Here is a 15287-nt window from a genome sequence, read left to right on the forward strand (position 1 = left end):
AAATATCCTACAAGGAACTCTCTATGGTCACCCAGAAGATTGTATTCTTGGGTCTAATATTTTAAAATGTTTATCAACACATGAAGAAAAATGAAGAAACTACGCCTATCAAAATTTTTAAATTACATAAAGCTAGGGGAGAAAGTTTATATTGTGTTATATAATCAATATCCAAGGTTAATATTTACTGAATAATAAGCCTGAAAGTTGAAATTTCACAGAGATAAAGTATAGGTTTAAAATCAATTATAGGATGTCTAGAACAATCAGTGGTCGGCAAACTGCGGCTCGCGAGCCACATGCGGCTCTTTGGCCCCTTGAGTGTGGCTCTTCCTAAGCCTTAAGTTAATAACAATGTACCTACCTGTATAGTTTAAGTTTAAAAAATTTGGCTCTCAAAAGAAATTTCAATCGTTGTACTGTTGATATTTGGCTCTGTTGACTAATGAGTTTGCCGACCACTGGTCTAGATGAATGGGACCTAGTTTGACAGCTGTTTAAGGCTGTTAAGATGAAGTTAGATTCGATATGAGCATAGCACAGAGCATTTGTGCTCTAAACCTTTCTAATGGAATCTTGGTCTCTATGTCAGAAGCATTTTGCCAAGATCAAGAGAGATAGACCTTATCTCTCTCCTAGTCAGATCATGTCTGCAATAATGTGTCCGTTCTGAGTATCAGACTTTGGGCAGAAACATTGAGACATAAAAGGAAGACAGAGAAGAGAGCTAAGATGATGAATAGCCTAGAAATTATCCTAGATGATAAACAACTTAAGGAAAGAAGGTGTTTCAGAGCAAGTAATAGAAGGTGTGAAATATTGGAAGGTTGCTATGTAGCGGAGGTAGGTGCTGGTGAGTCAGTGAAGTCAGAAACAAGTGCAGTGACAGTAAGATGGAGAGAAATGATTGGTCAGTGGGGGGGATGCTGGTGTTTAGGATAGTAGAGGTGATGTGTGTTTGTGTCTAGTGAATAGTTACTAATATTGGTTGTAGCCAGAATGGAAGTAAAGATCATCTTTGTGGAAATCAAAATGATCTTTTTAATGCAGGAAGATAGTTTGGGATCATTGTGAGGGAGGAGTCAAAGACCTGGTGAATAAAGAGTGACCAGGAGGTCAGCAGATGATGGCAGAAAGGGGCTAATAAAGTGTGGCACGGGAAAGAGCACAAACTTGAAAGAATAGGCACTTACCTAAAAAAAGAAGAGGTAATTAAAAGCTCAGAGAACGCCAAGCATCCCCTTTGGTTCCTGCAGTTTGGAATGTGGGCAAATGAGAAGGGGCAGTCATTTGATTATATCATCTGTCAACATATTGAGTTCAACTCACCTTTGAAACCAGCATGGATGCTCAAAGTACATGCCTCAAGGTGTGCAAAAGAGACTGTGCCACAGACATGTCAGGTTGGAATCCGCGTTGTCAAGTTTCTCACTGCTTGACTTCTGTCAAACCTACCTGCTGTTCTTTTTTTCCCATTCTTTTGAATACCTATTTATCAAAAAACAAATTGCTGCATGTGCTAAGCTCTAGGCTAACTCCAGGGGAAATAAGGAATAAGGGAAACAAAAGTACAAAGGGGAAAATGTGTACAATATGAGCCCCTGGCCAGAAGAAACTCATACTCTAGTGTGAAAGGCAGATTTTAAAAGAATCTTTGCATGTTTCATTATATGCACTGAGTGTTACAGGAGATAAAAAGACTGCCCAATTAGCCCTAACATGGGGAGAGTCCTGAGAGCTGTTAGGGTAGGATTCACCTAGTTTGATACCTAGGAATTGAGTATTAGAGGGAATTAAGTAGTTGGAGAAAGATAAATTGACATCAAAGAATGCTCCCACATCAATCTCATATGCGCACTTAAAGCAATCAGTCAGAGAGAGAAGCAAAATAAAACCAGAGAGAGAAAGCAAATTTGAGACCTGGAGCTGGGAGAGGTTAGAAAAGGCCAGATTCTTGCTGATTATTGAGAGATCATCAAAAGTTTGTCCTGCGTTTTTGGATACAGCCTACTCATTCTTCATGTTTCTTCTAGGTTCTCCTTCTGGGTCTTCACAGTCTAATTCAGACTAAATTTTGATTCATTAACTACTTTTAACTTCAGATCTCACTCTTCATTGATTGTACCTTTTGGCCAGACCCCTCTCACCCTCCCACCCCTAGTCTCTCTAGTAATTACCTGGCAGGGGGAAGGGCATGGGAGGGAGGGTCAGGAGGTATGTGGAGAATAGCCTTCTCTCATATGTCCTTACAAAGAACAAACCGGCATTTCACATAGTTCATAAGAGTATCCAATGTCTCTTTAAAGAAGTACTACCTCCCGTAACTTTTATACATATAAAATAATGCTTAAAAACACAAATAATTAAAGATTTACCAATTAATAATGGAAAACTCAGGCACTGTTAAGAAATGCTTTTTAACAGTTGCTCAATAGTATCCAACTCTCATTATCCTAATAGTTAAACTTAATACTATTCTGTGATGGGGGAAGGCAATTTTATAAGATTCCTTCGTGATTAATTATAAGCAAAAGGCAGTGACTAGGCCCTCCCATTTGTTTTCAGGGGAAAAAAGTAATAAGACACTAACATTTCTGGAAATATTTAAATGCTCTAAGATGGATTTGATTTTCATAGTTATGTTGATTCCTCTTTTAAAGATATATATATATATATATATATATATATATATATATATATAAATAATTTCAGAGAGGAAAGGAGAGGGAAAGAGAGCTAGAAACATCAATGATGAGAGAATCATTGATTGGCTGCTTCCTGCGTGCCCCACACTGGGGATCAAGCCAGAGTCAGGTCATGTGCCCTGACCGGGAACTGAACGTGACCTCCTGGTTCATAGGTGGACTCTCAACCACTGAGCCATGCTGGCCAGGATGATTTGTCACTTTTAATTTTATGTTGGATTTTTCCTTCATAGAGGTTATAATATCACATTTAACAACTTATATCAACACTAGATATCTCTTGGTGTTATGTTTTGTAAATATTTCCTAATTTATTTGAAACATAGACACCTTCAGTAGTTAATAGTATGGATAGCAGTTCTGGCTATCTGTAAGAACTAACTGTAAGACTGCAATAGCTCTTACCAAACATTTCTATAATTCCTGTTTCAATCTACATAGGAGGAAGATAATAATATGATTACTTTAGAAAAAGAAAGCTTTAATGTAAACACGCATTCACAAAGTCAGTAGTTCAAGGTATGTCATGATAATGAGTTGCAATGCACGTGTATACCTCTATAATTTTGTATAGATTCTTGGTCAATGTAATGTTTATGAATGGTGCTATTTCCTATCATTTTTTAAAAATACTGAATCCCCATAGACACAAATGTTCACACAGATGGCTATTTTCTTCTTTTATACCTATGACACTCATCTTATAGGTAAGATCGAGTTGATATTTCTCCATCTGAATAACCAGAGTGCAAAAACTTGACATATTCAGAAAATGTATTATTCAGTTTGCCCTTCCAATGTTAAGCCCTCAGCTCTTTACCTCCTCAGAAAGAAATAAGGGCCAGTGATTTTCTGAGGTCTGGCACTAACAGCCTTGCCTCTGTCGAAACTTCTCTTTTTTATTTTATCTTCTCGTTCACACCTAAATAAGCTGAAAAGGCAATTGAAGCATACAATCAGATAAGACTTCATTCTCACCGGCAAAATTGCCGGGGAAATGAAAAAAGAAACCTTCTGCTTAATAAATAACCCAGCAAACCAGCCATCTACTACCAATGGAGGCAGCTGAGCTGATGATTTTCTCCATATTCTTGATGGTTGGCGTCGGTGAGTCTAATGATTACTGTGTAATGTCTTTGCAGATTTCAAACCTTTACATCTATGACACGGTGCTTCTGCTTGCTAATGCTTTCCATAAGAAGCTGGAGGACCGGAAGTGGCACAGCATGGCGAGCCTGTCATGCATCAGGAAGAACTCCAAGCCCTGGCAGGGGGGGCGGTCCATGCTGGAAACCATCAAGAAGGTAACTTTGAGTAGCATTTCACTCCTGACTTTCCATAAAGAGGATACAATAGGTCATATTTTGAAGAGATATCTTTTAGAAGGATCCCTGCCCACCAATATTGCCCCCCAATATTGCTGCCAATTCAAAGCATAAAACAGTGTAATGGAGAAATGAAATATTAAAAATAAAAGGGCAGAAATGTACACATATACACAAAACAGGGGGCCTTTATTTATTTGCAAGGGAATTTTACTTAGGTAAAATGTTAGTGGTTGAAATATTTTAAATTGCTTTGGTTATATTATTAGAGTTAGAGGTGCTTAAATTGGTTTGGTGCCTGTCACAAAATACAAAAAGCTTTTTTCTTTACATTGAAAAAAAAAGAGCTATAGAGTTAGCTGTTTCTACCATTTAGCTGATACATGGTGAGACATTGGATGGTCTTTATGTTATAATGAGGGTGTAATTCATAAACAGTTAATATCTTGCAGCATCTGTGAACTATTTGATACTCGATGGCATTCTTCTTCACTGTCAGTGTGGTGTTTAGCCTGGCTGTGACCTGTTTCGCCTTAGCTACCTGTTCCCTTCCAGGGAGGCGGTTTATCCTGCTCAGCTTCTCTCAGCGGTATAAGCATTCTGCAGTTTATTAGCCTCTTTGTCATGTCATCCTTGCTGGCATTTTCCATTTGTCTCGCACAGCTTCTTGGATTTAAAATGAAATGATTAATAAAACAAACAAATTTCTCCTGTACCCTTTACACAAAGGAGACAGACATTTGAATGTTTACGTTCTTTATTTTACCAATCCTTTTTCTTTTGGCATATGTTTGCCTTTCTCTCCTGAAGCAAAAAGAGAAATAGCTAGTCAAATGAAACATGAATGCATTTAGAAAATCCAAAGAAAAGTCTCAAAATTTAGCATTAAAAGTGAACTAGAAGTACAAAAACCAAGAAATGGAAGAAAGAAATGTTTCAAATGGAGACTAGCCTATATCTTTCTCTTAGTAGTGCTTCCTTTTATAAAATGTATTTATTTTTTATTTTTATTTTAAAAATTTTTTATTAAGTTGAGAGAGAGAGGAAAGGGGAAGGGATAAAGAGGGAGAAACATCGATGTGAGAGTGAAACATCTATCGGCTGCCTTCTGCACACCCCCTACAGGCATGTGTCCTGACCAGGAATTGAACCAGTGATCTCTTGGCTTCATGGATCGATGCTCAACCATTGAGCCACACCAGCCAGGCATGTACTGCTTCCTTTTTGCAAAAGAATCCCTTTCATGGGAATTTGGGTTCTTATCAACAGAAGTATTTGAAAATTAAATGTATTGAATATATTAGCAGAGAAATATTTTTCAATTGGAAATAGGTAAGTCAAATTTAAACTCAAGATGTATGCTCTATCTATGTGGCGAATAGACAGGTATGGATCCAAGGGAGGTTGTTGAACATGATTGTGAACCTACTAATTTATTAATTTGTACTTTGGCTGAAATGCAGAACTTGAAGATATTCATTTTCCTGAAGCTGTCTCATAAAGACAGAATAATAGTTCAGGGTGTTGCTTAGGCGACACTTATGTAGTGAGAATATCAGCAGGAGGGAAACAAAGACACCACTAAATGTAGCTTTTTCTCCTGGAGCAATTCAGTATGTAAACTGTTGCTGTTACAAAATTTATAATCAAAACAATGATATAATATAATAACTATGAAACTCTATTTTAGAGGAATATTTGCATATTTGTCCCTGTAAGCTCTTAGTGACACTTTTTAAAGCAATATATCTATTCTATGTATTTAGAAACTAAGTTTAAATTATATACATGATTGAAAATTTTCAATTTCTTATTTTTTGTTTCATGTTTTAAGATAACCTTAAAATCTTGACTCCCCCCCCCCTCCCCCCGCCCAGTCATACTGCTTTCCTTCATATGAGTATTTTGGTTATCTCATTCAGATATCGAGGCTGATAATACTCCACACAAAGAGAATTTGAGAGAAAATGTTCCACTCACACAGGAACTCCTGGAGAGAGCAGAGTGCACCTCAGCAGGTTCAGTCTGGCTTGGGCAGAGCACAGGGAATGGGCTGGGCCTTTGTAGTAGTTAGGGGTTAGAGCTGGAAACAGTTCCCATTTACTTGGTCTGGAGATTTGTGTGGCTTAAAGTTCCCATGGGTGTGAAAGAAGGAGGTACAGGATGACTATATATATATATATATATATATATATATATATATATATATATATATATTGATTTCAGAGCAGAAGGGAGAGGAAAGAGACATAGAAACATCAGTGATGAAAGAGAATCATTGATTGGCTGCCTCCTGCACACCCCACTGGGGATGGAGCCTGCCACCTGGACGTGTGCCCTGACTGGGAATCAAACCATAGTGACCTCCTGGTTTATAGGTCTACTCTCAACCATGAAGCCATGCTGGCCAGGCAGTATGGACTATTTTTTTATTTCTTTATTGTTTAAAGTATTTACATGAGTCTCCTTTTTCCCCCCATTGACCTCTTTCCCACCACCCTCTCCCCCAAGCACAAGCCCCCCCCACACTCTCTGTGTTCATTGGTTATGCTCATATGCATGCATACAAGTCCTTTGGTTGATCTCTTACCCCCTCACCCTCCGTCTTCCCTCATAGGTTGTACAGTCTGTTCAATGCTTCTCTGTCTCTGGATCTGTTATTGTTCATCAGTTTATGTTGTTCATTATGTTCCACAAATGAGTGAGATCATGTGATATTTATCTTTCTCTGACTGGCTTATTTTGCTTAGCATAATGCTCTCAAGTTAGGGTGGACCTTTTTAATCAGCCTGTCCACAAGTGTAGCCAAAGGGGAAAGGGAGAGCAAAGCTTAAAGAGAAGTCAGCACCAAACATCACAAATGTGGTCAGGCTCTTTATTGCAATGGGAATATTCTAGTGATAAAATTCTTAATTGCATTCAAGTAACCACTGAATGCCTACCTTAAGGCATGCCCTATACACTGTACAAAGTCTATGTTCTGCTGCAAGGAGACACAGAAGCTAAAGAACAAATTAGGGACACATCCTTCAGGCCAACGCCTCACCTGGCTGGGGTCTGCAGATGGATTTTCAGTGGGGGCCAGCAAGGCCACAAAACTTGTGATTTGTAGAACAGGTATAAATATGTCAACATGCAAAGAAAATTTTCAGAAATTTCTTCATCTTTTTATTGACCCTCTGGCTAAAGAAGAAGAATGTGTTTCCATAGATATTGTTGAACCTCTGTACATGTAACTACTTGAGAATTTTAATATTATTAAGGATCCATTTTTAAATGTAGGCTATGCACACATAAAGTCATTTAACAGAAATCTCTACAGACAGTTCATCTGCTACCCACAGGAAGTTACCTCAACTTTTAAAAATGCTGTCAATGAGATCTTCTTTGATATTGAACCTGACCGAGTCTTAGAAGATCTGATTCAAGTAGGACCATTCAATGTGTTGAAGACTAAGAATATGAGAAACCTGAATCCAGAAGACATTGACCAGCTCATCACCATCAGTGGCATGGTGATCAGGATGTCTCAGCTGATTTCAGAGAGGCAGGGAGCCTTCTTCCAGTGCTAGGTGTGCACCCACACTACCCTGGCAGAAATGGACCGTGGCTGAATCACTGAATCCTGCCTGTGTGAATGCTGCTGCACTACCTAGAACATGGCACTGGCCTACAGCTGCTTCGTGTTCCCTGTTAAGCAAAATCTCAAACTTCGAGTCTCCTGAAAATGTGCCTGCAGGACAGATGATCACACTGCCATCCTTTTGCTCACAATGATCTTATTGACAAGGTTCAACTTGGAGACAGAGTGAACTTTACGGGCATCTATTGAGCTGTTGCTGGTGAGGCAGTCCCAGGGTGAGTAATGTGAAGTCTTCTACAAGACCCACCTTGATGTACTTATTGCAAAATGGATGTAAAACATCTGTATGAAGAAGCAGAACAGAAACTTTTTCAGAACAGTATGTGGAATTGCTTAGGGAACTTTCCAGAAAACCAGACATTTATGAGAAACTTGCTTAAGTTTTGGCTCTAAGCATTTAAGAACATGAAGATTTATAAAAGGGAATCTTGCTTCAGTTTTTCCAGAAAACAAGGAAATATTTTAGTCATACAAAGAGGGGCAGACTTCGTGTTGACATCAACATCCTGCTCTGCAGTAACCCTCGGACCTGCAAGTCTCAGCTGCCCCAGTACATGTACAACCTGCTCCCCTGGGACCAGTACACATCTGAGAAGTGCTCCAGTGCAGTCGACCTAAGAATATATGTAGAAAATGATCCCAGGATGAGGCAGCTGGTCCTGTAGATTGGTGTCTTTGTCTTGAATGACAGTGGCATCTGCAGTATTGATAAGTTTGAGAAGAGGAAAGTACAAGACTAGTATTGCATGGAATCATGGAATAGCTGACTTTCTTCATTGCAAAGGCTTAGATTATTTATCAGCTCCATGAACTCACCTGCATCTAGGCAGTAGCAAATCCTACTGAGTCTCAATGGAATCCAAACAACAATAACAATACAACAACAACAACAAAACGACCATAGAAAATATCCAGCTATGTATCAGAGGTCCTCTTAAAAGGCCTGAGCACAAGCTCTGGCCAGAGTGACTCAATGGTTAGAGCATCGGAAGAGTCGTGGGTTTGATTCCTTGTCAAGGGCACATACCTGGGTAGCAGGTTTGATCCCTAGCCACAGTTGGGGTGCATGCGGGAGGCAACCAATTGATGTGTCTCTCTCACATAGATGTTTTTCTCTCTCCCTTCCTCCCTCCTTTCCTCTCTTCTTTAAAAATCAATAGAAAAAATATTTTCAAGTGAGGATTAACAAAAAGCAGGGCCTTAGCACAGTCTCACTTGCTCACAGACACTCACCCTAAGTGCCAGAGAAAGGATACCATCTCAAACAAATGAAGAACCAAATTGTCTGGCTTTAGGGCAAGGGCTAGATGGGCAACTCTCTTGGGAACTAAAGTGCTGTCAGGCACTATTGTTCTTTTGTTGTGCTCTTTTCCCCCCAACATAGCCTGCAGGCATAGTTGGGTGCTAAATCTGAGTCTCCATCAACCTAGCTAACTGCTCTCACCCCATGGTGGTGATTTTTTTAGATTTCACTTTACCTAATTCATTTCCCCAGCCCAAACCTCTTTTAGAGGCTAACCCACACAAGTGGCTGGCCTGGCATCATGCTATGGACTTTCCTAAAACTCATTGATAGGGAATTTTTGGACTGGAACCCAGATTCTTTGTCCGCTGGAGTCGAAGAATGAATCTACGAACAGAGGGTAGTATAGCAGAGGAGATTTATTGAAGAACAAGTACAGACTCTCACATGGGGAGAAGGATAGTCCCACAGAATGGACTCCCACATGGGGAGGGGGACAGGGTCCCACTGACTTCCTGTTCCCATGGTTTATAAAGGGCTGTAGTTCCTGTGTCCTGATATCCCCTCTGATTTGTCAATATTCCCTTTCGATTTGGTTACTATTACTGACTCCTGAACTCAAAGGTCAAATACCACATGGGACATGTGATGCCCTCCTCCCTCACTGTTCTTTTCTTTCTGGGCTTTCTTCCTCCTTTATTTTGTAAATATAGACTTTTTTGGCCACTTCAAGTTCCCTTGTCTTATGTAAATGCAACTGTTGCTGCTCCCCTGTCTTATGGAGATGTAATTGCATCTGGCTTCCTTGTGTTGTGGAAATGTACCTTCTCCCCATCTGTAGCCCTATGTTTTTTTTCCATGGACCCCAATTCTAAAAAGTCCCTAAACCTGCCTATATCCCCCTAAAATTCCTGTTTCATCATCAAAGGTCCACAAACACCAAACAAGTAGCAGCCGATCTCCTCATGCCCTGTGCCTCTTGCTAAGTGACTCCAGTCCCAGCCCTAGTGGCAGCCAGCCTCGATGCACAGCATAGCCACTCCCGGGCTCCACCAAGCCCCGTGCAGGCAGTTACAAACCACAGATCACTTTGTACCTCTGATCAGGTGGCCTAGGGCTGGACAATAATCAGGGACTGAGCTTGGTCCATGTCAGAGCTTCTCCCAAGAGACCCCAGAACCAACACTCCTGGTGACTGGCTTCACACATCACCAAAGTACCACTTAATTAGTCACAAAGAGCATACCCAAAGGGTTGTGGTTTTTTTGGACTTGGCAGGTACCAAAGTCCTGCTGAAGTGAATCCTACTCCATGAGATCAGCCCCTGCACAGCTTGTCCATTGAAGACACAGGCAGTCCTCATAGCCAGTCAGTCCAAAGGTCTATCCCACCCACTGATGTACCAACAGTAGTTAAGGATCAACTGCAACAGTAGAGCATACTCAACCCACACAAAGGACATCACTGGAGCACCCTGCTCAGGTGGATAGAGACCGTGCCATTAGGCCACACAGGATACCTACTATATAAGGCCACTCTGCCAAGACCAGGAGACATAGCTGATGTACCTAATCCATAGGAAAAACACAGGGAAGCAACCAAAATAAGGAGACCCAGAAACATATCCCAAAGAAAATAACAGGGCAAAACTCTAGAAAAAGAACTAAACAGAATAAAGCCTAATCATCTACTGGATGCAGAATTCAAAACACTGGTTATAAGGATGTTCAATGAACTTAGGAGAAGAGGTGATCTCAGTGAGAACAAAGAGATAGGAAACAAAGATATAGGAAATATAAAATAGACCTATTCAGAAATGTAGATTATAATAACAGAAATGAAGAATACATTAGATGGAATCAACATCAGATTAGATGAAGCAGAGGATTGAATTACTGATTTGGAGACAAGATAGCAGAAAACACCCAATTGGAACAGCAAAAAGAGAAAATAATTAAAAAATGAGGATAGTTTAAAGGACCTTTGGGACATCATCAAGCATTGCATCCTTTGCATAACAGTGGTACCAGAAGGAGGAAAGAGGGAGTAAGGGATTAAAAACCTATCTGAAGAAATAATAACTGAAAACTTCCCTAACCTGGTGAAAGAAATAAACACAAATACAGGAAGTGCAGGAAGTCCCAAACAATATGAACCCAAAGAGGACCACACCGAGACACATCATAATAAAAATGCCAAAAGAGAGAATCCTAAAAGCAGCAAGAGAAAAACTTTTAGTTACCAAAAATGAGGATAGTTTAAAGGACCTTTGGGACATCATCAAGCATTGCATCCTTTGCATAACAGTGGTACCAGAAGGAGGAAAGAGGGAGTAAGGGATTAAAAACCTATCTGAAGAAATAATAACTGAAAACTTCCCTAACCTGGTGAAAGAAATAAACACAAATACAGGAAGTGCAGGAAGTCCCAAACAATATGAACCCAAAGAGGCCCACACCGAGACACATCATAATAAAAATGCCAAAAGAGAGAATCCTAAAAGCAGCAAGAGAAAAACTTTTAGTTACCTTCAGTGGAGCTCTCATTAAGACTGTCAGCTGATTTCTCACAAGAAACATTTCAGGCCAGAAGGGATTGGCATGAAATATTTAAAGTGATAAAGCACAAGGATCTACAACCAAAATTACTCTACCCAGCAAAGCAATCATTTACCTTCAAAGAAAAGATAAAGAGCTTTACAGATAAAAGAAAACTGAAGGAGTTCATTATCACCAAACTAGTAGTACAAGAAATGTTAAAGGGACTTCTCTAAGAAGAAAAATAATAAAATATCAGAAAAAATTCTCACTGACAATGGCAAACAATAAAAGCAGTGGATCAACAAACACTAAAGTTAGTACAATGGTTAAAAGGCAAGAGTATGAAGATCATTTGTATTTACAATAAGTTCAGGGATACACACACACACAAACAAAAGTAAAATAATGACAACAAAAAACCATAAATGTGGAGGCAGTGAGTAAAAATGGCAATGCGGTAATGATTTTAGAATGTGTTCAAACTTAAGCAACTATAAACTTAAAATAGACTGCTATATACACAGTTTGGTATATATGGAGCCCACACACACAAAAAAAAAAATGAGAGAGAGAAATTCATTCAAGAAATAAAGAGAAAGGAATCCAAACACAGCACTACAGAAATCCAGCATACAACAGAAGAGAGCAAGAGAATAAGAACAGAGGACAACTACGAAAACAATCAGAAAATAATAAAATGACAGTAACTACTTACTTAAATAATTACTTCAAATGTAAATAAATTAAATGTCCCAATCAAAAGGCAAATGAATAAAGAAGAGGTGATACATACATACAATGGAATATTACTCGGCCATAAGAAAGTAAAATCTTATCATTTGCAACAAATGGGTGGACCTAGAGAGTATTACGCTAAGTGAAATAAGTCAGACAGAGAAAGACAAAAAACATGATTTCATGTACATGTTGAATACAAAAGAGAAAATAAATGAATGAACAAAATGAAAATGAATTCATAGATACAGAGAACAAACTGATGATTGCCAGATGTGAATGGGTTTGTGGGACTGGATGAATGAGGTGAGGGATTAAGAAGTACAAGTTGGGAGTTGCAGAGCTGTCATGGGGATGTAAAGTACAACATAGGGAATAATATTGTAATAACTGTATATGGTGTCAGGTGCAAGCAAGATTTATTTCGGGGATCACTTCCTAAGTTACATAAATGTCTAACCACTATGCTGTATACCTGAAATTAATATAACATTGAATGTCAACTGCAGTTGGAAATTAAAATAAAACAAATAAACAAAAAAAGAAAATATTCAGCTACCTTACATGTTATTTTACATAAGGTTTGATTTGATCTTCCTCATAGTGGACCCTCAGTTTGAAGCTTGTAGCAGGCACCTGGCTCACTGCCCTGTGACTGTATTACCAAGGGAAGGAGCAAGTGGAGGAGGCATTCATGGACATGGCAGGGCTGAGGGACTGCATGGCTTACACTCACAGCACGGTCATGCCTTGGCTGAGCCAGGAAGCCAGCAGCTCTCATGGAAGCGTATGTACACATAATCAGTAGTAGCTGAGAAATGGTGTCTGCATTAACTTGAGAGCTGGAATTATTAATCGCCTTCGCAGAAGCCACACTGAAGTGTGATTTTCAAAGCGGAAGCACCTCTGAGAAGCTCTCTAAAAGTCTGTCTACTACTGACCCCTGAGCTGGCATGTCTATTCTTGCTACAGGAATGAGTGTTGCCTCTCCTAAATGGAAAGGAGACTTAGCCGAGGCATTGAAACAACATATTTTACCTAAGGGTAAAACAACAGCTCTAAAATACTCACAACGTTAAAGATATCTGGGGACAACCTGGCATAGCCATTGCCAAAGCTATGTTTGAGGAAGCAGTGCGTGCCCTGGCTGAGGATGGCTTTTTGACAGTGCCGGAAAACGGTTCCGTTGCTCAGAAGCTCTGTGCTTAGTGCTGTGTTCTATTCATCTACACTTGGTGTTGCACTGCTTCCATTTAAGTGCAGCATTCAGGCCAATCAGCTGCTGCCATTGCCACCAATAGAAAAAATTCTTAAAATCATTATTTGGCTCCATACAAATTTCTAAACTGGGTTCAATTTTCTTAGTGACGTATTTGACCCCTCCCCCCATTTTAAATAAAAATACTGTGCTAATTAACAACATATACAGTAGAGATAATTTTCTTAAAGTGCCCTTTTGTTGGGGGTGGGGGTGGATCAGGGCTTATAATCTGCATGTACATACAGATAGCAGGATGTCAGTCATTTTTGAAGATGGCAGTGTGGGCCGTGTTTTTCGTGTTAGACTTCCTAATGGCGATCACCCATGTGCTTGGGGTTTGTAATATGAGATAAGCCCTGCCAGAGCACTCGAATATAATTCCTTAAAGCAGCTTGTTTGCATGTCTGCCATAAGATTAGAAATGAGTGACTGGAAATTATTAGTTTCTAGGTTAACTTTGCCACTTTATCCTAATATATAAAAGGTTTTCCTAAACGAATGATAGGGAAAATTTAATTTATTTGTTGCCCCTATAACAGTGATGGCAAACCTATGACACCCATGTCAGAGGTGACACGCAAACTCATTTTTTTGGTTGATTTTCCTTTGTTAAATGGCATTTAAATATATAAAATAAATATCAAAAATGTAAGTCTTTGTTTTACTATGGTTGCAAATATCAAAAAATTTCTATATGTGACATGGCACCAGAGTTAAGTTAGGGTTTTTCAAAATGCTGACACGCCGAGCTCAAAAGGTTCGCCGTCACTGCTCTATAACTTGTTTCTTGAGCCCATTTCTTGAGTGTAAGAAAAATATTACACTCAAAATATGTGATTACATATAAAAGCAGTGACATTTTCTGTGGATTCTACATTAGTAAGCCATTCGCTTCTACCTCTGTGATTTTCTAAATAAACTTTCTCTTATAGTTTGAAACCAGATAAAAACTTTCCTTGACTAAGTGCTTTAGCTTCCACGTTGAAACCTGTACAATTTTAGTTTAATAAAAATGCCACAGATGTTTTGTTATTAAGTATACTAAGGGTATTATTTGAAAAGATATTTTTAAAATATTCTGTAAAGAATGTATTCTATTTTTGTTTTACTGTATTTTATACTTTTTGTGCTTTTAGCAGCTTATACAATTTTAGAGTAGCAAGGTAAAATACTGTTAATCTTACTTATTTTCCCCAATTATAAGGCAGAGAAAACCGAGACTCAGAAAGCTTAAATGACTTGTTAAGCGTTGGTTATACAGCAAATTTGTTTTAAATGCCATGTTTTCTGGCTTCCAATTCTGTGTTCTGTGTACCATACCATTTACCCTTTTTATTGTTCATGGCAGAAGTAAACACGTCACTACTGTCAAAATCATTTGGTTAAAGAAAACACACACATACACCAACAAATCAGGGGCATATACATCAGTGTTAATATTATATAAACAATATCCTTGTTTTAATATGGCCTTTTCAAATGCTCTGGAGTTGGAGTGTACATTGATGAGGCAGCAAGAGGACTATTTCAAAGGCTCAGACTACATTTTGAAAAGCTTTTGTGGAAAAAAGTTTATTTGCACATATATGCATGTTTTGGTTTATTAATTATGAGACGCTGCATTTAATTGTAACATGCATTTTAGTAAGGAGTTTTCATATATAATTTAAATTTGATGATGTTGCATACCCTACAATAAGCATTTAAATCTTTGACATTAAATAAGTAAAACAAATAAAAGGTGAACTTCTCGGGAAGAGAGCAGGAGGGGAGCTCCATTATTACCACCATAATTTGTTTTCAAAGCCACAATTTGAAAACCACTTCCCTGGGGC

General features: G+C 38.8%; 1 protein-coding gene and 1 pseudogene across 1 annotated transcript in view; both read left to right on the forward strand.

Moving 5' to 3' along the window:
- The window catches only part of GRID2 (glutamate ionotropic receptor delta type subunit 2), a 1225688-nt gene that overhangs the window by 695648 nt on the left and 514753 nt on the right, over positions 1 to 15287 (forward strand). Inside the window, exon 9 of the mRNA XM_006084662.3 lies at positions 3848 to 4009. Within this exon, the coding sequence (XP_006084724.1) occupies positions 3848 to 4009 (162 nt within the window). The remainder of the gene's footprint in view (positions 1 to 3847; positions 4010 to 15287) is intronic.
- Positions 7006 to 13400, forward strand: LOC102431842 (annotated as a pseudogene).

The sequence above is a fragment of the Myotis lucifugus genome, unplaced genomic scaffold, assembly GCF_000147115.1.
Source record: "Myotis lucifugus unplaced genomic scaffold, Myoluc2.0 scaffold_12, whole genome shotgun sequence".
Lineage (NCBI taxonomy): Eukaryota > Metazoa > Chordata > Mammalia > Chiroptera > Vespertilionidae > Myotis > Myotis lucifugus.